We start from the raw sequence: 22,076 nt of genomic DNA on the forward strand, positions 1-22,076 counted from the left end.
GGATCTTGCTTAAAAATTGAGGGTTTGATACAGGCCCTAATTTACTTAGAATTCCAGACACATTGGATTTCTTTCAGCAGAGGCTCCACAACCGAAGTTTTGAAGTTTTGAAGACCTCGGGGGGAAACTCCAGTTTCAATGGGTGTGTTAATGATGCAGTTTAAAACCCTCCTAAAGAGCGATGGAGCAGGTGGAGAAAACTGGACGGGAACGAAAACAGTCTCAGAAAGTTCTGGGTTCTGAGTTGCTGGTGAATTTGCTCATGTTCGCTTTGTTGAATACAGACATTTTTGTAGTGCCGGCTCTGAATGTTGTAATTTTATTGCTAAGAAACGCAGCGAATTCCTCAGAGGGTTGATGCAGACGTTCAGGGGCACGGGCAGGAATATTCTCAGTCAGTAGTAGAAAACAGGATTGTATGATGAGTTTATTGAGCCTGTCTTCAATGTGAAGAGTATACTTATCTGTATTTTTCTACAGTCCTGTTCATCTCTATTTGCCTTCATTACTCTGCATGATCTCTGACCAGCGTCGTCTATCCGTGGAGATGTTTTACTGCGTGGCTTGCTTTTAACATCGAGTGGGGGCAACTTTGCTCAGCGTGCTACTCAGGTTGTTAATGAGAGCAATAAGTATTTCATCTAACGAGCATCTTACATCACTCGGATCAAAGGAACATCCAAGCTTCCCCGCAGATCTTCACTTCCTCCTTCCACCCAGTCGTCGCTTCTTTTACTCTCTCAGTAGTAGCGTTCACAGCAGGCGTCAACACTGGTGCGAAAAACACATCCTGGCCTCTCTGATGCCATGTTTGTTGTTGTCGACACGGTTTCACATCCTGCGTGCGGAGCAGTAGATGATGATCACACTGAAATACAAATATACATGCAAAGGCTTTGTTTTAACGATGATGCCGTAAACGGGGCACTCGCAGCTCCTGGTGTATTTCCATGAAGTATTTAATTTTTGCCACTGAACACTAAAAGGTATCCGGTTTTTCCTCACATGAACTGTGAAAACCAGCCTCACAAGTCATTTTTCTGCTACTTACGAGTCCTGCAAGAAGAACCCATACAAGGCAGACAGAGATAATTGACAGAGAAATAGAGGAAAGGGAAGCCGTACTGTGGGAAATGTATTTTCTGGGTGCTGCTGCTCTGGGTGACAGTAGAGGTATGAAGATGAGACACGCAGGAAGCTTTGATCCTCTTCCTGAAGGTAATTGAAGTTGTCATTCGCTTTGTTACCTGTTCAACCTGAAGCTGCCTCCCAGCTGAGCGCAAGCATTTTTGTGGCAGGGCGATCGTCTAGTCTGAAAACGTTAAGTCGGCAGGCTTTCCCGCACAGGTTCAAAAACAGGATGGGGATAAATAAACAAATCCACAGAAGAGGGGATGTTATGAGGATGGATTTGTGTACTCAGAGGCTAGGCTGTAGTAAATGTGGCTGCTGTGGAATCCACAAGAGGGTGTGTGGAAAACAGTTTTTTAATTTGGACTTTTAGTCTTTAAAACCGTCGGTCTTTATCGAAGTGTGCATACGTGAGATGTAGAATGATTTTCATTTCACTTTTATTTCACAATTAAATAGAATAGAATAGAATGCCTTTATTGTCATTATACAAGTACAATGAGATTACAAGCCCCCCATAGTGTGCACACATAAATAAACAAGTAGAGACATGCACAACAAAACCACCACAACAACTACCACTATACCACTATATACATATATATCACTATAGCAAAAACTACTAAGTGCAAGAATTAGGTAAACAGGTACATATCAGCAGCAGGTATGACAATAAAGTGACTGGTGTGACTGACAGCATAAATAGGTGGAGGTATTAAGGCATTATGATTTGCAGATAACAGTAAAACAGATAAAGTACAGATAGCCGTGACATAATGGTGCAAAAGGTTACAGTGAAGATATAAAATAAATAAATGATAACGACAGTATGCGTCGTTAAAAAAGCCTAAAATAAGAAGTAGTACTCACGATTGAGTGACATTTTTAAAGGGTCAACTTGTTAAAGTTTGGGGATTCACAGACAGATTAAACAGTCAAAGTGAGAGCAGCAGAGGCAGAGATCAGAATCATTAAACGCCAACGTCTCTCAAACCACATCGACCCCGTTGGCGTTCTGTGAAGGAAAAATAAAAAAAAGACTTGTCGTCTCCGAGGCAAAGCTCAGAGAAGTGACGACAAAGCTCCTCCTGAACCGATTTGCTCTGTGAAACGTGAAAAGAAAGTGGATTAAAAAGTGATTTAACATCTTTAAATCCAGCCTGGAGAGCAATTACCCAAAAAGAATCAGTTTTTTTTTTTTTAAATGAAGGGATAATCCTAATGATGAAAAATCCAACATTTCAACAAATGAAGACTTTTGATGTGGAGAGCAGGAGTGAGTTTATTTTTTTAGCGTTTATCCACAAAGTTTTTCAGTTTTTGTGTTTTGTGTGAGGAACACACTCGGCTGTGCACTTCTCTTCCATTTGTTACACTTCAGTTTATAGATATTAAAAGAACCAGCCTGGTTATTGCCGGTGTTTTGAAAGCCCTCGGAGGAGCTGCAGACTGTTTGTGTATTGCAATAGATGAACAAAAAGAAAAAGACAGATTCAAGCTGCTCAGCTGCTTTTATGTCTCCCAGAGCTGGGGATTGGATGCAATTTAGTTATTATATGTTTATATCTTATAAAGCTTTTAATATTTGACAGTAACAAAGACTGAAAGCACAATCTATTGTCCTTCTTGCATCCCATTAACACGTTGCTGTGGTTTAAAAACTTGATGACATTTCTTGATTATTGTGTTAACTCATCTTTTCCATCAGCCGAATGCTCAGAGACGTCCTGTCATGTTCAGCTGCTTTCTTATTCTTATTATGGTAATGTGCAAATCTTTCCTTTTTTGCATCTTTGTGGTGCTTCAGGACATTTTTACTCTTCCTCTTCACAAACCACAGCATAATTTACCCTGTTGTCTCATGTTCAATCCGTTTTTTTACAAGTCACAGTCTGTTAGACCCTTTGTTGTTTTCTGTTCTGCTCCGCGTGTGGCCCTCACTCACGAGCTCGGTCAGTTAACGTCTGTGTCATTAAAGCTTCTCTCTTTTGACAGCGTGTGCAAAACTGAGGAGGCGAAGGACGACGCTGAGAGCAAAGCTGACGGAGGGGAGGACAGAGACGAGAGCAGCAAGGTGAAGAACACATGCTTCTCTTTTCTTCTTCTCTTTCTCGCGTAAAACAAACAACCTTATTTCCTCGACGGACGCGTCAGTCGCGTCCCTCAGTGTCTTTAGATAAAAATTCTAATTTTGTGTGGTGATAGTTCAAATTTCCTCTGGGAGTTTTTAAACGTCAGCTCCCTTCTAGTTGATGGGAAAACAGAACCGTGTGGCCTCTACGTACTGTGAAAACAATTTTGTGCAGAGTTAATGTTGCATTTTAATACATATCACTTTTAATACCAGAACAGACGATGTGTAAAATATAATCTCTGGTATCTTTTTTCAAAAAATTATTATTAAGATCTGTCTTTTTTTAAAAACTACATTTATTTTTATCTGCAGTAACTTTAAAACATCATAGAACCGAAATAAGACTCAGGTAACCGATGTTTTTGCTGAATTTAATTAAATTCTTATGAAAGAGGTTATAGCTGCAGTCGGAGATGTAACACCTCAATCATCTTGTCATTTTGTATCAAATGTGAAGCCAGTGAACATGAATCCGGCACAAATAATCCCGAACATGAATTTTTACAAATGTTTTGTGCTTAAAGATCAGATTCTTAATTGAGGAAAAACCAAAACAAACAAGGTGATGAAGTTCATGTTTTAGTTTCTTCTCATCAGACCACTGATTATACATTTTGTTTGTTTGTTTTGCGTAGGAAAATGGGCTGTAAATAAATATTGTATTTGTTGTTTTTCTATGCTTTAATTTAGTAATTCCAAGTTCATTTTAGTCACATCTATGAAACGTTTTGTTTATTGCTTTAAAAACACGTTTGATATGATATATTTCTGATTGTGCATACATGAATTAAAAATGTGAATCGTAATGTTACTGTTGTGTTTAATCTGTGTGTTTTCCGCGTCTTTGAATCACAGGGAGAGGAAACCTGCTCCAGCACAGATACCTCAGACAAGCCTGACAGCACAGGTCCAGGTGAGACATGCTGTACAGTTACATAAACATATTTGTTAATATCACGAATGCCAAGTCAGCACACTGCATGGGGGGAAATGTTCTTAATTAATTAGCACAGAGAAGCGTGCTTACATTTACAGTAAAGAGATTGTTCTGGTTATTTGAAGTTGTATGAGATACTTATCCGCACTCAGTGTATAACGTACTGCAGAGCAGACAGGAAGACCAGCAAGGAGGCTAAACAGTGTACTGCTGTGGATGGGGGGGCAACAACAAAATGTATTTTAGCAATTTAAATGCCCGCCACCAATTTCCCTTTGCTGTCAGACGATCCAGGAAACTGAAACGTTTGTATCACCATCTACAAAGCAGCCAGACTCCTTTGACAAGACACAGAACACAGCACGGGAGTTGTTGGTCTGACGCTGCCTAGATCTGCAGGAACTACTGTTAGTTTGGATCCTAACTAATGTGTTAAAACGCAAAGTTTGACCAGCGACTCTTGTGTTTTTGTCAAAGGAGTGTGGTGGCTTTGAGGAGAGCACGGGTCTAGATAAATGCTTCTATTTCCAGTAGGAAAGTGGCGAAAATATTCCTAATAATTTGTTCAAGGGGACCTGATATTGAATTTTTAAGTGGGCCAAAATATGTTTTGTTGCTGCCACCGTCCACAGCGATGCATTGCTTAGCTTTCCTGCTGGTCCTCCTGTTGGTTTCTCCAGACTGGGAGAAGTACGTCATACAACCCAGCTTCAAAAATCCAAACTGACCCTTTAAGAGCCACCAGCGAGACAGAAAGCTGTATATATATAATCGTGTGGCATTTGCAGGTCTTAAAGGCAATTTCATTTTCATTTTTTTCTGTATTGTGTCAGATATCCCTTTAGACAACACGATATAACGTCTCTCTATTCCACCTCCCCCTCCATTCAGTCCAAGAGGTGTCTTCCCGCGATGTTTCCTACTGTATGTAAACCCATTTCACCTTTTAGCTCGAGTCTTTATTACACTACTGCTCTCCAGAGTACGGGGCTGATCCAATGTATGAAATGAGTTTTGATTTTTAATAGAGCTCACTGTCTCAGTGGGAACATTCAATAGACATCTAATTGTTGAACGCCAGTCTGGAGACAGAAAGGGAAAGACATCCACACTTGTATACAACAAATACGCTGTTACCCGTCGTCGTGATGTAAACGAGAGAACGTAACAGGAATGTTTATTCTTTTTAGTATTCAGAACACGCAGGTACGTTTAAAGCAACGCTGTGTATAAATGGGTATTTTTGCAATTTAGATTTTTTGCAGTTTCAGAGTGCAACCATCAGGAAACTCTGTAAACCACAGAGACTTGATACGGAGCAGCAGGAGGACATCAGAGGGAAACCCGGTCAAATAGTGTGCAGTGTTTGATTTACACGTAAAGCCTCAAATGTGGAGCACAGAGTTACAGTCCAAGAACAGGCGTACGGGCGACTTCCAGCGAGAATTTGAGGATATGTTGAATGATCTATTCAGGACCAAGCTGGATTTGATTAGGCTTTTATTTAATATCTGGATTCTGTGTTTGCAAGTAAGTTGCAATCATGGAACAAACTGCTAGAAAATGGTGCCTACTCTTCCCCGCAGACTCCCAAATGTCAGCTGACTTGTGCGGCCAGGATGGAACATTGGTCACCACGACGACAGTGGGAACAGGCACCGGCGTCGCGGCCCTCCACGTTGTCCAAGCCCGTCCCCTCTGGCCCACTGGCCCCGCCCTGACGGCGCGCATACGACGGCTGATCAACGCCTACCAGCGATTCACCCTGCGCCGCGAGCCGATGCTCAGGCACGACTACCTGCTTCACGACGGCCTCGTCGGCATGGGGATCGGAGGAGCCGGAGCCGCTCACACTGGTCATCACACGGGGGGGCCGCTGGCGTGGCAACTGGGTGAAGAGCTGAGGAGGTGTTCTGTGGTCGCCACAGAGCCCGACCCTTTGTTTCTGGAGTGGCAGAGAAGGTAATGTTTGAAAGAGACAAACCGATAAATCCACATACTATCAGAGGCTGCTGAGGTTTTATCATCTCTGCCCTCCTCCATCATGTTTTCAGGTGGACTCGTCGAGAGCAAGCAGATTTTTACCGCACTGTGTCGTCGTTCGGGGTGGTGTACGACCCCGAGAGGAAATCCTTCGACTGGTCCCAGTTCAGAGTTCTGGCCCGACTGGAGAGGAAGACGGACGAGAGTTTGGAGAGATATTTCAACTCTTTTGTCAACATGTGTCGGACAGCCTGCAAACTGCCTCCGAGGAAGGAAGAAGGTATTGTGCACGGCCGGGCACAGACACAGAGAGAGGTGTTATTTAAAGCTGACAGCCAGAGACAGAAACATCAACGATGGACTAAACTAGCTGGTTTACAATGTAAATACAGTCATTGCTTTCATTGGAGTGTTGCTGCAGATCTGATGTCCTGCCTGGGGAACATTACTGACCCCTGCTGGTGGGAGGATTCATTTTAATCCTAGTTTTATTTACCCAACATCACAAATTTGCTTTATAATTTGTACGTAGTACGACACCCCGGATCCTGAGGTGACCAAAAAAACTCCTTTGATATATATTTTGATGTGCACACACCTATTTTAAGCTGCTGTACGTGTGTTAACTCATCATTCCTGTACAAACACACAAACACAGTGGAGCTCATTCACCCGACCTTCATCTCTGCATCCTTCACGCCTTTCAGTCTCTCGCTGCCTGCATGCCAATGCTTACCGTCCCCTCTCGTTTCTTCCAGGGTTGGTCGATCCAGCTGTGCTCGTGGAGCCTCTGACAGAAGAGAGAGCTGCCCGGACTTTATATCGTATCGAGCTGCTGCGAAAGATCAGAGAGCAGGTGAACGCTTTGAAGAAACAAAAGCTTCGTCATTTTCACTGTTTCAGCTCAAACTCGGGAAGTTTGCTTCAAAGTTTGTCTGTTGTTCGCGTGGAGATGACTTGCGTAGGGGGTGACTTCATGTCAACGTGTTGATGGATGCACAGATGAACCTTATTTGTCACTCTTGACTTTCTATCTGCGGCGTTTTGATTGATGCACTTTGTGTTAAAAAATAGCTCTCTTCTTATAGTGTCATAAATAAAGGTCTAGTAAAGATAGACGTCCATAAATCTAACTAGAAATCAGTTTTTTTAAGAGTGTCACGTGTCATAAATTCACATTAACAGAAACAAACAGGAGCTGTTGAAATCCAGCCGTGATGTTTCATGCCTCGGATTCTCTGAAATCTAAACAACCAGGCGACACTCACAGCTAACTCGCTGCTTTTTTTTTTTAGTTGCAGCCTTTTTGCATCATCCAAAGCATGATGGGAACTGAATGGAAAGTGCCGGTGCTCAAAACATATTCATCTGAAAGCAAAAGAGCAGGAGGGAAACATGTTTTTTATATCAGTGGACACATTCCTCTATCTGTTCAAATTCAGATATTTGATTTGTTGACATAGTGGCCAAAAAAAGACCCAAACTTTGAGTTTGCATAGAACTTTTTTGTCATAAAAAAGAACATGCATAGTGTAACTCACATGTCAAATGAAGGCCCAACATGCTCAGTTACATTTCGTATACAGACGTTAAGTAAGTAAAACTTATTTGAATAATGCCAAGTCACAAAAAGCAAGAAGTCGTAGGAGAAGAATTGATCACGCAAAGTGCAAAACTTTATTTCAGTATGATAAAAGTGAAACTCAATACATGCACAATAAAAGCATCTGGTTACCCGTACGCCTTTTTGTCTTTAGCTGCTTTTTAAAAGAATCCACAGCTTGATCGCTGATCCTGAGGCTGACGCATGGCACAGGAAGAAAACGCAGCATATTTGACCTGAGAGAGCGAGCTGGCGAGCATGGGTGAAAGTAGTTGCCGCCTGACTGTGCCAAACTCAACAAAAGTGAGATAAAGATTTCAAAACAGGGAGCCAGTGAACAGGTCTAAATATAGTAACGGGAGGTAGTGTGTTTGACCTAGTGAGCAGTCGTGCAGACATACCAAGTGAGAGGAAGAGTGTTACAGTGATCTCCAGTTCAGCAGTGTGTAGTTTAAATAATAAAATACAATAATGTGCAATAAACAAAGCAAACCTGGTGCAGACAGGTTACCCTTGATGTTTTTAAAGGACCTGTGTGCAGGATTTAGTGGCGTCTAGCAGTGCAGTTGGCTCCGTTTCACTCGTTTGAGTATAGAGGAGAAGCTACGCTGGTCGTAAAATGCTTGAGGCCCCATCTAGAGGCCGTGTTTAGTTTGTCTGTTCTGGGTTTCTGTAGAAATATGGCGGTTCAACACGGTGGATTATAACTCCTTTCCTTTCCTCAGGTTCTCCGTCACCCTTTAATCTCGAACCGCCTCCAGCTGTGCCGCCCCTCCCTCTACCTCCCGGTCTGGTGGGAGTCTGGCAAACACGACCGCGACCTCCTCATCGGGGCGGCGCGCCACGGCTTGAGCCGCACCGACTTCTACATCCTCAACGACCCCCAGCTGAGCTTCCTGGAGGCTCACAGGAACTACGTCAGGGGACACCCCTCTCATCTTCATCCTCAAAGTCATCACCCTCACCATCCGGGCTTGGCCACTCATCCCGGCATCACGTCTTCATCCTCCTCTTCCTCCTCGTCTCATCAGCTGCCTCACCCTCACTGCTGTCTGTACGACTCGGGTCTCGGTCGACACTCACCTCAGCCTCCGGAATATCCCCACCAGTCCTCTCACCACCACCATCATCACCACCACCAGCATCACCCTGTGCCTCCATCGGCTCCCTCTCCTTCCTCCTCCTCGTCCTCCTCCTCTCACCCACACCTCCACCCTCCACCACTGGATGCCCACAATTCTTCCTCGCCGAGTCTGGGAATAGTTGCTGGGTCGCGGGGAGATTTCCTCGACTGTCCTCCCTTGGATGAAACTCTGGAGCTGGGTTCGCTGCACCACGACGCCATGTCGGCAGATGCTTTACACGGAGGGAAGGCCTCCAAAGATGCACTCAACGGTTTCCCGTTCAACTCGGCTGCAGGAGGTCAAAGCATGCTCAACTCGTACGGCGTCGGGGGAACAGACCTCGATTCAAAGCTAAGGAGTGACGTGCTTGTTGGCGAGCAGGGCTCCTCGGAGGAAACCGGCCTGATGGCACCATCAGTGGAGCTGGATCAGTTACAGGTAGGCGCTGTGCTTTAAATCTGCATGCTCATTCATAAGTAATGACCTGGTGAATTATGTATGTGTGCTTGTGTGTTTACATCTAAAAGTAAGGATTATTTTAATTATTGATTCAATCTTGATTGTCTTGCATCATCATCTTTCATTCTTTTCCTGCAGGCGCCCTGGGACGGTACGGACCACTCCAGCCCGGCTCACCACATGTTCAATGAATCCGATCCAATCCTGGGTCCTTCCACTCTGGAGGCTGGCTTTCTGGAGGAGGAGGACGAGGAGGCACAGGGTGGAGACAGAGGGCAGGAGGAAGGTGGAACTTTGGAGGAGTGTTTGGGCCTCCCGCCCTCATCTTCTCCTTCCCACCCGTCCGCGGGAGACTCCGTGGAGCCGCTGTCCTCGAGTTACATGCTCTTCAAGGTTAGATTAGAAACAGAGTAAATGATTATCACTGTGTAGTAATGTTATCAGTCGGGCAGACAAATTAAAACCAAAATGACTGAAACTCGTAATTGAAATTCAAATGAGATCCCCTCAGTTAATCTTTTAGTAAAGATATTCAACGGATCTGTCACGAGGGCATTAAGCATCCACTTCAGCTGTGGCTGACTTTTGTCAGGGTCATTCCACTCCAAGAGAACTATAATAAATATATTTGAATGGCTTTTTACATTTTAAAATGAAATTTTAAAACATTACATTATGATGTGCTGAGCTCTGAGACCTTCTTAGAATTATGCAACAGCTTTTAATATTTGATTAGTGAGAGGAAACACCGGACCAAAAGAAGACCACGCTAATCACGCTTTTGTTTTGTGTGTCCAGGACATCGGCGTGAGCGAGGAACCCAGCGCGGATCAGACCGACCTGTCGGCGAGTCCCCCTCCTCCCTACGTCCCGCCTCCTCCCCTCTCCCTGTCTGACATCACTGCCCACGAGCCGCAGGACAGGCTGGGCCACTCCGATGTCGCAGAGAGCCTGACCAATCCTGTGGAGGAAGGAGAGGGCCAGGAAGGAGGCGCTGGGTTCGAGTTTGACGACAAGGAGGAAGACGAAGTGGAAGACCTGTCGACGGTGACCGCGGAGCAGAACAAAGAAAGTCTGGAAGCAGAGGAGTGTGAGACAGACCAAGGTATGCCAGAAAATCTGGTAGTCTTTATAATCTATTCTAAAACTCATCATCTACACCGAGAACAAGTCATGACCAAGACCAGTATAGAGTTATAGTGTATAGAGTTAAGAGACCAAGTCAAGATCGTGACAAGGTAGCTTGCCCACCTAAGTAGGAAGCAAATAGTTTATATGTAATATGTAATAACATTTGCAAATTCTCTTTGGACGAGGCGTGCAGAAAGATTTAAAGTTTTCCTTGCATTGCAGATTTTGATGAACTGTTTGTGGTTTAGGCAACAAAATTTATTACACAAGATTTGGCAGACGTCTCCTCACAGCTTCTTCTGCATTCACTGAAGTCTCAGAGTACGTGTGAAGGAGGGGTGACAGCTGTTGACTCACTTCTAAATAAAAGTTTTTGGATGCGTTTTAAGCTTTAAAGATGAATTGATGGTTGCATTAAAGAATCTAAATGCTGTAAGATATATCAGGGTCATAAAAAGCGAAATACAACAAACTTTATCGAGCTCCTTGGAGTAGCTGCTTAACTACATAAGGGTGAATATGTGCAGGCCCTGAAAATGTGTTACTTTGGCGACAACACAGCCATGGTTCGTTTCCACGATTGACTTTGTCAGACACTACAAACATCTCGATGGTTTATCCTCACAGGTGCAGACCAAAGTTTGAGAGTCTTGAATACACCTATGGAGGTACCACAGATGGACGGGATAGAACCAGAGCCGGGCCCCGAAGAACAGGACGAGAGGATGGAGGTTTCAGACCAACTGTCTGAAGACCTGCGGGAGAGCTTTGACCAAGCAGAGCATAAAGAGGAGTTACCGCAAGACGTGCACCCTTATCTTGGGAAGCTGGAGCAGGAGGGTAGCCTTGGGTGTCCAGTGTCCATTGAAGAGCCTGGGGAGGAAGTGGATGGGTTGATTTTGTATCAAACAGTGGAGGAAGAGACGATGGAAAACTCTCTTGACACCGATACGTTGATGGGGAACGCAACTGAGGAGTTTGTTCACGCGAGAGGAATTCCAGAAAACTCCAGAGAGGATCTGGCGGATCAAGTGGACGAGATCTCCGAAGGTGGGATGGATCACGTTCCTCTCATGGACGTTCCAATGATTCAACCCTGTGACGAAACGGCAGAGAAGGCTGTGAAACAGCTCAACGCCAAACCCAATGAGATGGAGCTAGAGAGCATTTACTCTGAATACGCACAACCCTCCTGCCCTTCTGCTTCCGTCTCATCCCCAAGGGTCGCGTCTAAGTCCGATGAAAGCACCTCAGAGAGCGGCAGAGTCAAAACTGAAGTCTCCATGGATCAGGACGACTTTCAAGGTACAGGTGAAGATCTGACTTTACCCGATGGCAGCAGAGACTGTAAGAATGGAGCTTTGACGTTCTCCTTTCATCAGGACAACAAAGATAATCTGCTTGAACAAAATGAAATCAAAATTGCCCCAACTCTACCTGCAAACAGTATTGACACGAAGCCAACTGATCTTAAGTTTTCTCTTTTACCAGACAGCGGCGCTGAGAAGAAACCACTGCAACTGGAGCTGCCAATCAAGGTAGAAGAGACCAAGACAGAGACTGCTGAGGACGTCTATCCTGACAGCTCTGAAGTCAAACATGGGAAATTCTTTTCCTACGTTGTTTTGTCAGAAGACTTGGTGACCAAGGCCGAGCAGTTAGACTATCCTGTCAAACCAGAAACACAGGAGACCAAACCTGAAGATCTCAGCCTTCCCATGAAGCCTGAGAGGTTAGACAGTAAACCTGAAGTCCTCCAGTTCGCAGCCTACTCAGATGGCGCCGAAATCAAACCTGAAGCAAAACCAGTAGTTCTCGGGTTTGTCGCTTATCCGGACGGAGCCAAGCTCAAGACGGAAACAAAGCCAGACGGTCTGGAGTTCACAACCTACCCGGACAGCTCTGAGATCAAACCGGAGGCCAAGCCAGAGGGCCTCGAGTTCAGAGCTTTACCCGAGATCAAAGCTGAGACGAAGCAAGAGCTGTTGGAGGCGGACAGCACGGTCCTGACCCCGAAGCTGGAGCAGGTCGACGGGCTGGTGGACACTTCGGGAAGTCTGGTGGTGAAAGGCCAAGTGAAGGAGGAGAGGCCGACTACGCCAGGTAGATACACGCCGAAGACTAATTTAGCCAATGTTTTCAAAATGTCATGTGTCTTTGTACTGATTTAAAAAAAGAGGATACGGTAGGGAAATGTAATTATTAATTTATCTATTGATTAATCATCCAATCTATTTCTTAGTCTATAAAACGGCAGCAAGTGATGACCCATCACACCTGCCAGGGAGAAAGTTTCACGCCCTTCTTTTCAAAGCTAACAGGTTTTTGCATCAAAGTGCTTCACACAGACAGACACAGAGTAAAAAAAAACAAACACATTTTAAACACTGATGAAAGCCGGAGAATGAAAGCAGATCTTCAGGTACGTCTTAAAAGCATCAACAGACTCAGCCTGTCTAATGGCCTCTGGGAGGCTACTCCAGAGCTGCTGATGAAAACACCCTGTACCAACGAGCCACGGTGGGAGAAACCTGAGGGGTCTGGTTGTTCTGTAGGGGGGTGAGAAGTTCTGTCATATGTGTCGAGGTGAGACCGTGGAGAGATTTATAGCAAACTAGAAGAATTTTGGGAACGGGACGCCGGTTTAAGGATGAAAGAAGAGCAGTGGGGTGGTCTCGTTTTCAGGCTGCAGCCTTTTTTAATTAGATGTAAACAGGGAACGGTTGCCTGAGAGATGCCTTTGTTAAGTTGGCAGTCCAGCTTGGATGGTATCAGTGCATGAATCTCTGTTTTTAGAGATTTCTTCAGTGATGAGCAGCTAATGTTTGACATCCATTAAATCCAGTATTAAAATGTTCCGTTGTGATATTGAGCCTTCCATGACGATGTCGAGCTCTAACCCGTCATCCTCTTCCACAGTGACCGTGGTGGAAGGTTACGTGAGCAGCCCGAGGTTCGCAGCTCCCATTTCCATCTGCGAGATTCCCGACAGCCTCCACGACACGAGGGAGCCGACCATCGCTCAGCTGTTACAGGAGAAAGCACTTTACTCGTTTTCCGAGTGGCCGAAGGTACCGTGCTGTCATTCAAGGAGTGTGTGAAGGTTCTCTGTCATCCAGGTCATCTTTTTTCAAGAGGGTTAAATCCAGTCGCCCCAGATTTAACCCTCTTGAAGAAAGTATGTGTCTGTTTCTAGAATGTTTCCTTTTTTTTGTTTTTAGTTTTTCTTCCTCTAGTTGTGTCAGATTCAGATTCTGCCTACCCCTGCACATCATCCTCTTCGCATCAGTAGTTCAGTCCTGTGCTGTTGTATCGCTCCCCTGTAGGACCGGGTCATCATCAACCGCCTGGACAGCATCTGCCACGCCATTCTGAAGGGGAAGTGGCCTTCATCGAGCGAGCAGTACGACTCGCCCGGCTCCCTGGCCGCCAACTCCTGCCTGGCCAACAGTTTAGCCCAACACCAGCACCACAGAACACAGGGATTTCTCCCCACCACGGCCGCGAGCACCGTGTCGGGTCAAGCCAGAGTTCAGCAGGCGAGCCCCGCGCTCGGGTTCTCCATCCCTCCCCCTCTCACAAGACTACCCAAGGTGAGAACATCCCGCCGACCGACTGACCGACTGACTGACTGAATGAATGAATGAACTCCCTCTGTTGTACATCTATCATCTGTCCACATTTATCTCCACTATGTCACGCCATGGTTCATACAAGTGGTGTCCAGTTTGCACTGCTGACAGTGCTAATAGTGTTAGAGGACAAAGAGTATTTATTATTTTTAGTCAATAGAAACAAAACAAATGTACATATCATGAGAAATTAAAGTAAATATACTTTTTTACATGTTCATGCTGTAATGTATCTTTGTTAGATTTATGGCTCAACATGTAAAATAACTTCACGTCGCTGTTCAGGCACAACAGAAGACAGAGACGTCGAGCAGGTTTTCCAGATCGCACTGGGCACCTCTAGTTCACACCATCGCTTTGTTGCTTTCTGTACAGTTCCCTGTCTCTGTAATGTGTACTGTTGATATTATACATGTTGATATCAGACTTGGGCAGGTAGTCACGCTGTAAACGTTTTCTCTAACCAGCATATAGTTTTAAAAAACACTTAAATTACACTCTACAAAAATGTAGGCACACGTTTTTGCTCACGTTTTTCACCTATGCACACGTTTGTCTCATATTTGATTGGCTGGACCTTTTTGTTTTCGTTGAAATATCTGGGTAAGCCAGTCAGAGGCAGAGCGGGGCGGGTCGTGACTTTACCCTCAGGAGAAAAAATAATTGCTATCTGTAGCTCAGCCTCAGTTCAGTGCCTAATAAAAGACAAAACTGCACATTTTAGAGTCCTTTATCGTGACAGCGCTGGGCGATTATCGTACTGTTTAATCAGCGTTTTGATATGCCATTCCTGTCAGGTGGATGGATTACCTTGTGTGCTCGCTAACACAGAATCTGTAAGCAGGGGAAATAAAGCTTTTGTGTGCAGAGAAGCAGTCTTAGATGTTTTTTACTTCAACTCGTGAAATATGGGAGCAAAAACAAATGTCATCTTTATATTTTTGTTGAGTTTTATCTGCACATCCAAAGACAAAATGTAGCACACCACAGACCAGGGAACAGAGGGACTGTGAGCTACTTATTTGACTTTCAAACCAGGAAAGCTTTGGAGGTTCCTCCAGGCACCAAGAGGAGAATCCAGATTAAGAGCTCACGGTTTGACCCAGGTCTGGTTGATAGCCACCACTGTGTGTTGTGTCTCAGTCCATATGTATGTTTAACAAAGCCATCATCTCTCTCCCATTCTTGTCTACCCCTCACCCACCCTGTCCACCCTGACAGTACATGCAGCGGGGCGGGGCATGCGGGCGCGGAGCTTGGCGCCTCACCTCCTTGCCTCTCTTACAGGAGAGGCTCGTGGCTCCTCCCTATCTCCCCGAGCTCAAACGAGCGGGAGGTCGGAGGTCTTTCGACTATGAAGCTGCCGCAGCTGCAGCCGCCGCCAAGGTTTTAGCCGGGAAATCGGCAACGTCGTGCCATACCGCCGTCACCACGAGCTCCGGCAGTGCTGCTCCGGTGGTGGCCCCGCCCTCACACCGGAGTACCGGAGCCATGTTGATTAATGGCTGGCAAGAAACGGCCATTGATCTAACAAAGTCGTCCGGAGAAATAAGCACCACCAGCAGCGTCGGGGCAGGAGAAGCTGTGGTTGCACCGGTAATCGGCCAACAACACGGGGCCGGTGCTGGCAGCAGTCATAAGCTGCCGCCGCCACCCCCCATCACAGCGCCGCTGACAGGCTCCGTGGGAATAGACATGGCCGGGATACTGCAGGCCGGCCTCATCCATCCTGTAACGGGGCAAATAGTTAACGGGAGCCTGAGGGGAGATGACTCACTGAGGAGGAGGAGAGGCAGGAGGAGAAACGTTGAAGCTCTGTACTCTGAGTTCACCAAGGGCAGAGGACTGCACCTCCCAGAGACACAGGTGGGTAGAGGGAGGAGGGCCTGGTCAGTGTTCAGGTTGTAAATGTTGTATGTGCTTCAGTGTGAGAGGGAGAAACCACACGCGGGGCATTATGGGAAAACAAAAAGTCATAAGATTCGAGAGGAAAATCCATTTCCCTTCCTCAGAATTTCAAAAACGATGCAAACACCTCCACCTGTGTGTGCGTGTGTGTGTGTCTGTCCACCTGCAGGGCCGGGTGGAGGTGATCAGCCACTCCTCCGTCTCCTCCTCCACCTCCTCGCCGTCCCCGTCTCCTTCAGAGCGACCCGCCGGACCACCCACACCGTCCTCCTCTTCTACGCCCACCCCGACCCAAACGCCTCCTCAGCCGGAGATCATCGCCATCGACAGAGAGGCGGCCAGCAAAGGTCTGATCGAGTGGCTGAGACAGAATCCGGGATACAGCATGGATCTCCCCGCGTTCGCTCACGTGAGTCTGATGCTTCGTTTGGTTGTTCGGGTCCAGCAAGGAGTCCTGGGACCTGCCAGTATCTGTTTTGAGTCTGTCTTATGTCCTCTTTGTCTCCCACTCTTCAGTCTGGAGCAGGTCTGTTACACGGTTTCGTGGAGCGTCCTAAGCAGAGGAGGCATCGCTGCAAAGACCCCACCAAGCTGGATATCAACTCTTTGACGGGAGAGGAGAGGGTCCCTGTTGTGCACAGAGGCACCGGACGCAGGGTAGAAAACACACACACACACACACACACACACACACACACACTCACAGAGTACATGAACATCAGTCCATTCACATTAACTTCTTTGTTGATACGGTTCAGCTGAGAGAAAAAGTGAAAGCAGAAAAACTCCTAAATATGAACCACATGCTGTCGTTGTTGTAATATCGTGCCGGTCTTCCCGACTTGCAGCTTGGTGGTGCTATGGCTCCGGCCATAAAGGAACTGTCCAGGTGGCTGGATGCCAACTCGGAGTACTATGTAGCTCCAGACTGGGCTGATGTGGTCAAACACTCTGTGAGTATAACGCACAGTAACTCACAGTCACTCGTTATTGTTCAAATCTTTTCTAACACGGAGTAATCTCTGACTAAGTGACATAATGTTTTTATTACAGAACAACAACAGAACGCAAAACCTGATTAACTGTATCATTATTTCAAATATTGAACCTTTAACCTGTTCTTCTCCTTCTTGTGCAGGGTTTCCTCCCTGAGGGCATGTTCACCCGGATCCTGACAGAACCAGTCAACAGAGACCCGGGTTCTCGGCGCCGCGGACGGCGGCCTCGCAACGAGATGCCCAAGCCCCTCCTGTCCGTCTCTGAGTCCGCCACGTCCAGCCTCGGCCCGCCGCTCTTCATGAACGGTGGATTAATCGGCAGCATGGACTCCATGGTGGCCATGCAGAACCTCCGCGGAGGAATACCTGGAATTCCCATCTCCGGTATCATGGCGGCTGGATTCCCGCACGGCTTCTCCGCGGCCGTCCAGGCGAGCGGAGCTGGGGCGTCGGCGGAAGATGCCAAGAACGGGTTGAGTATGCTGCCCATGATGCTGCACGGCATCCCGCACCCCCACGGGGCTGCGATCCCTCAACACGCCTTGTTTAGCGTCGGCGCAATGATGACGCACGCGCCGCCACCTCCTCACCCCAGCTCCTCCTCCTCTTCTTCATTGTCCGCCGCAAAGGTCACCACGACGACCGCACCATCTACAACTGAGGCGGCCAGCCCCTCGTCGACGACGCCTGCTGAGAGAGAGAGCGCCGCCTCCTCTGGCTCTGGCGGAGGTGAGAAGGAGAAGAGCCGGGAGGAGAAAGGAGCAGCGGAAGCCAACAAAAGACCAGGAGGGGCGGAGGCAGCAGCCATCATTACCTCCACCAGCAGGGCACATCTCGGCTCTGCGCATCTCGGAGCCGGCACTGGCAGCCATCTTACCTTCAACCCCTTCCTCATCCCGGGCATGTCCCACGGCCTGCTGTACCCGCACATGTTCTTGCCGCACGGTGGCATCATGGCGCTGCCCGCTATGCCTCCTGGTGCTGTGGACGGCTCCCCGGGCAGCCCCAAGAGGAGGAGGAAGAGAGGGCGGGAGGAGGGGGAGAGAGAGGAGGAGAGGGAGAAGGCAGCGATGGGAAAGGTCGAGGAGAAAGAAAGTACAGTTAAAGCTACTGTTGCCTCCCACCCGGCCTCCTCCTCATCTCCCTCCGTCCCCTCTACCTCGGCTCCAGACCCGGGCCTGTCTCCGACTGAAGAGCCCCAGACTGGGCAGGGAGACGGAGAGGATGGGCCCGTGGAGCCCCAGGAACCAGACTCCCATAACCATCTCGAGGGAGCGGCGACAGAGGAGAAGGAGGAAAGACTGGAGGACACAGGAGGGGAGGCAACGGAGGAGGAGGAGAAGCAGGACACTGAGGAGCAGAGACAGGTGGAAGGAGAGGACGCGTAGAGGAGGAGAAAACTGCAGAGAGGACAGAGAGACATCCACTTCCTCCTCCTCCTCTCCTCCTGTCTCCTTCGTCGCTCTCTTTCTCGACTGAGCAACAGTGTAAAGTTTGTGCCGTGTCTGTCAGTCAATGTCCATGTAAAGACTTTTATTATGATGATGACTAATAATAACGATGATGATTATATTCACCTCGGTTATGTTTATATACCAAGACCCCACCCACCCTCCCTGCTCCCTCCTTGTATACAAAAAAAAAAAAAAAACTAGTGTAAGAAACGATCTTCTGTGTATTCTTCCCCTTCATTCTGCATCCAGACTGAGTCGGGAGGGACATTTCTCAACACAAACACACACACACACACACACACACTGTGTGCGGCTTTGGCTCAAAGGTGGTCCAAGATGATCTGTCGCAAAAAAAACAAAAAAAAAGGGTTCGGACAAGCGGCTTCGGTTTGGTGTTTTTGCACGAGGATGATGATGATGATGATGTTGTTGTGGCGTAGCTGTCAGAGGTGGTTTCCCCCCTAAAGCCGTTTCAAATTTCTCACCACAGTTTGGGAATTCAGAGAAGCTGAAAGCAGACGAGCACTTATGTGTTTTATGTTCACGGTTTCAAGAAATCGAGCTTGTTTTGTTTTGTTTCTTTACGTCTGGCACACTCCACCTTTTTAGGATCATCAATGTTCAAAAACCTGCAGGCTAGATTAACCAGGAGGTGCGTCTTGGTGACACTCAAGAGTCTGAACCAGCATTCCCAAACACATGACACTAAAAGGCTTTTTTTCCTAGAGGAATATAAAACATGAACCTAATATGCAAGACAGAAACAGACATACTTTAAAAACCTCCAAATCTGTGACTGTAATATTGACTGAAAGCTCCAAAAACAGGTTAATTAATCCCAGGCATATCTTAACTGTAAGATAGCGTTGTCTGCCAGCTCCCCCCCGCGTTTTAGATACCGTCATTCATGATACTTTTTTTCCACTATCACTTTATTTTTATCAATGCTATGCCATTGCTGCTATAACTTCTTTTTTTAAAAAGAAGCCGAGGGAGTTAAAATGTCTTTAACTCTTCACACTAGAATAATAAATCCAGATTCCAAGAATTGGATTCAGAACAAAACATGCCGCCTTCTCATGAGCTTTCATTGATAAAAAGCAGAGAACAATCACGAGATCCATTTGTTTTGTTTTAGATCATGTTTTGTTTTTTTGTTTTTTTTAAAGGATTTCCCTTCAAGTGTTTAAAAACCTAATCAGACGTTAATGACAGACAGGAGCTCACTCAGGCCAGCAGAGGGCGCTATGAGGCAGATTTAAGTGTATCCTCTCCTGGAAACACTGGTGGGAGGGATTGTGGGAGTTTTTTTTTAATTTCCTGGGGTTTGTTTTTAGTCCCAAATTGAATTAACTTACAGCAAATCAACGGAAACAGTGGCTCAATGCGAATTGTGCAAAATGTGACTGCTGCAAAACGGTTTCAATCATGACCTGTAGCATCATGTATGTCATGTTTTGTTTTGTTTTGTTTTTTGGGCCATTGATTTTCTTTTTTTTTCCAGTGTTCTGTGTTTAGGAAGATTATATCTGCGCGTCCAGTGAAAGGGAATCTTCTGTTTTTCGTAATGAGGAGCAGATAAAACAGGAAGAGGAGGGATGCAAACTGTACAAGTGTGAAACACTTTGGTTGAGTGCCTCGTCGTTGCTCTCTCTCTGTTTCCTTTCTTTTCCTCAGATTAGTTTTAATAGCAGTTCATACTAAGAGTTTCTAAATATGTAAATCTATCGCTGTATATTGCTGTTTTTTTTTTGTTTTTTTTGGTGCACCATTTATTTCTTTCACCGTTTATTTTGTTTCTCCGTTAGTTTAAAAAAAAAGAGAAAAAGAAATACTTGACAAATGCGAGGGGGGATTTTTTGCATTGAGGTTAGTCCCAGTGTTTTCTGTATCAAACAGACTGTACTGTACATTAAATGGATGCAAGTCGCTGGTTTTATTCAGTCTTTTTCAGAACAGGGTCTGTATTTTGGGGGTTTTATGTCACAATGTTTCTGTTTATGACGTTGGACTTCACTTTTGTTTTTTGTTTTCATACATGAAAACATTATTTTTGCACAATGTCTTTTTGTGAATGTTTAACCTGTTTCTGTACTGTCGTGTATTTCCTTTATATGTGTGTGTGAGTGCGTGAGAGAGTGCGTGACAGTGTGCATGCATGCGCACACGTTTTGTTGTGGAGCTGTTTTCTTCTTCTCGTCTCGTCCTTACAGGTCTCATTTCGTGTCGGGGGGGGGGGGGGGAACATAGTTGTTGCCTTGTCACAAGTTTGTGGCTACATATAATTTATTATACTTTTCTTTTGCTTTGCCAAACTCTCACCAAATATGACATTCTTTCTCTTAGTTTCATTGTATTATTCAAAGTAAAATGCCTTATTTAGCTAGTTTTATTTTTTTGTATAGATGTTCTGTTACATCTCCATATACAGTCATGTTATTGTGCTTGTGTTCAGTTTGTCCTTTGCTTGTACACGGCCTTGGTGATGTGTATTATCTTCAAAAGACAACAGTAATGTGAAGGTACCCACTTCAAGTCAATCAGTCATCCCTCAAAGCACAAATGGAGAGTCAACAAAAAGTGACTGTTTTCTTACCAGTGCCTCTAAAAAAGTTACTTTAGTTTCACTTTTTTGTGATGTTAACGTCACGTCCTCGGAGAGAAAATGATTTAACATTTGAAAATGTAACTCTTTGTTGGATTTCACCATTCGCAGATGATGCCATGTTGTTCGTTAAAGGGAAATTCTGTCCGTCAGGACTTTTTCACTCACAAACTTGTTTTGAAGAGATTTGGAAAACTCATCCTCAGTCAGTCGGAGTGAAGAGCCTGAGCCTCCCACAGCTTTAAAACAAACCGAAACTCTTTTTCTAAATCCAACCAAAAGTAAACACAGATATCAGTCGACTCTAAATCACACTTGTTGCACAGTGGAACCACTTCTGGGTCAACTTTAGCGTTCCCTCACACTCTGAAACCGGATGTGACGTGCAGCTGACAAAGTTCAACAAAACCTGAATCTGAACTTTAAAGTTTCTGGCAGATTGAGCAAATATTGGTGATAATATTGTACCTTTATCTTTCGCACATTCATGCAGTGGTTAGTTCACGTTTCTGTTAGGCAGCTGCTCACTAACTAACGTACAGTTCTGCTTGTTGCGTTAAAATTCTTAAAGAACTTAGTTGCCTTTCTCCGTCTGGCTGCCCCCAATTATCCTCAGCTGACCAACAAAGTTCATGCATAAATCCAAAACATGGCTTTGGGTCTCAAATAAAGGTAGCAGCCGAAGGGTTCTGTTAGTGTATGCGGTCCAGATTTCGGTTTCAGTTTTTAGGCTGTAGGCAAACATGTCAGCATCGGTTAATGTTTTCTGAATGTTTCCTTTTGTTACTTTGGGATTGCCACAAAGATTGTTTGACATTCGGAAAGCTGTGGGAGGTTCACGCTACTTACCTCAAATAACATTCTTACTGAGGTGTGGAGTGCAATGTTACGGGAGTAAGATAAAGCAGAATTTCCCTTCAAGGACGGCGATTTAATCCCACAGCATTCTCTTACTGTACGAGGCCTTCTGTTTGGTA

At 45.8% G+C, this 22,076-nt stretch overlaps 1 protein-coding gene across 7 annotated transcripts in view; it reads left to right on the forward strand.

Moving 5' to 3' along the window:
- Positions 1-20,732, forward strand: part of chd6 (chromodomain helicase DNA binding protein 6) — a 110,851-nt gene extending 90,119 nt beyond the window's left edge. For 4 of the 7 annotated variants that reach the window (XM_027279691.1, XM_027279690.1, XM_027279689.1 and 1 more), the window contains exons 30-45: positions 3,127-3,205; positions 4,121-4,178; positions 5,789-6,164; positions 6,257-6,465; positions 6,944-7,041; positions 8,514-9,350; positions 9,510-9,764; positions 10,170-10,476; positions 11,130-12,605; positions 13,422-13,573; positions 13,829-14,095; positions 15,356-16,000; positions 16,212-16,451; positions 16,559-16,699; positions 16,891-16,995; positions 17,181-20,732. In XM_027279691.1, the coding sequence (XP_027135492.1) occupies positions 3,127-3,205; positions 4,121-4,178; positions 5,789-6,164; positions 6,257-6,465; positions 6,944-7,041; positions 8,514-9,350; positions 9,510-9,764; positions 10,170-10,476; positions 11,130-12,605; positions 13,422-13,573; positions 13,829-14,095; positions 15,356-16,000; positions 16,212-16,451; positions 16,559-16,699; positions 16,891-16,995; positions 17,181-18,428 (6,493 nt within the window). In that variant the 3' untranslated portion in view covers positions 18,429-20,732. The remainder of the gene's footprint in view (positions 1-3,126; positions 3,206-4,120; positions 4,179-5,788; positions 6,165-6,256; positions 6,466-6,943; positions 7,042-8,513; positions 9,351-9,509; positions 9,765-10,169; positions 10,477-11,129; positions 12,606-13,421; positions 13,574-13,828; positions 14,096-15,355; positions 16,001-16,211; positions 16,452-16,558; positions 16,700-16,890; positions 16,996-17,180) is intronic. The other 3 variants (XM_027279694.1, XM_027279693.1, XM_027279695.1) reach the window with 3 other exon arrangements.
- The last annotated feature ends 1,344 nt before the right edge of the window (positions 20,733-22,076 follow it).

This window comes from Larimichthys crocea, chromosome VI (genome assembly GCF_000972845.2).
Source record: "Larimichthys crocea isolate SSNF chromosome VI, L_crocea_2.0, whole genome shotgun sequence".
Taxonomy (NCBI): domain Eukaryota; kingdom Metazoa; phylum Chordata; class Actinopteri; family Sciaenidae; genus Larimichthys; species Larimichthys crocea.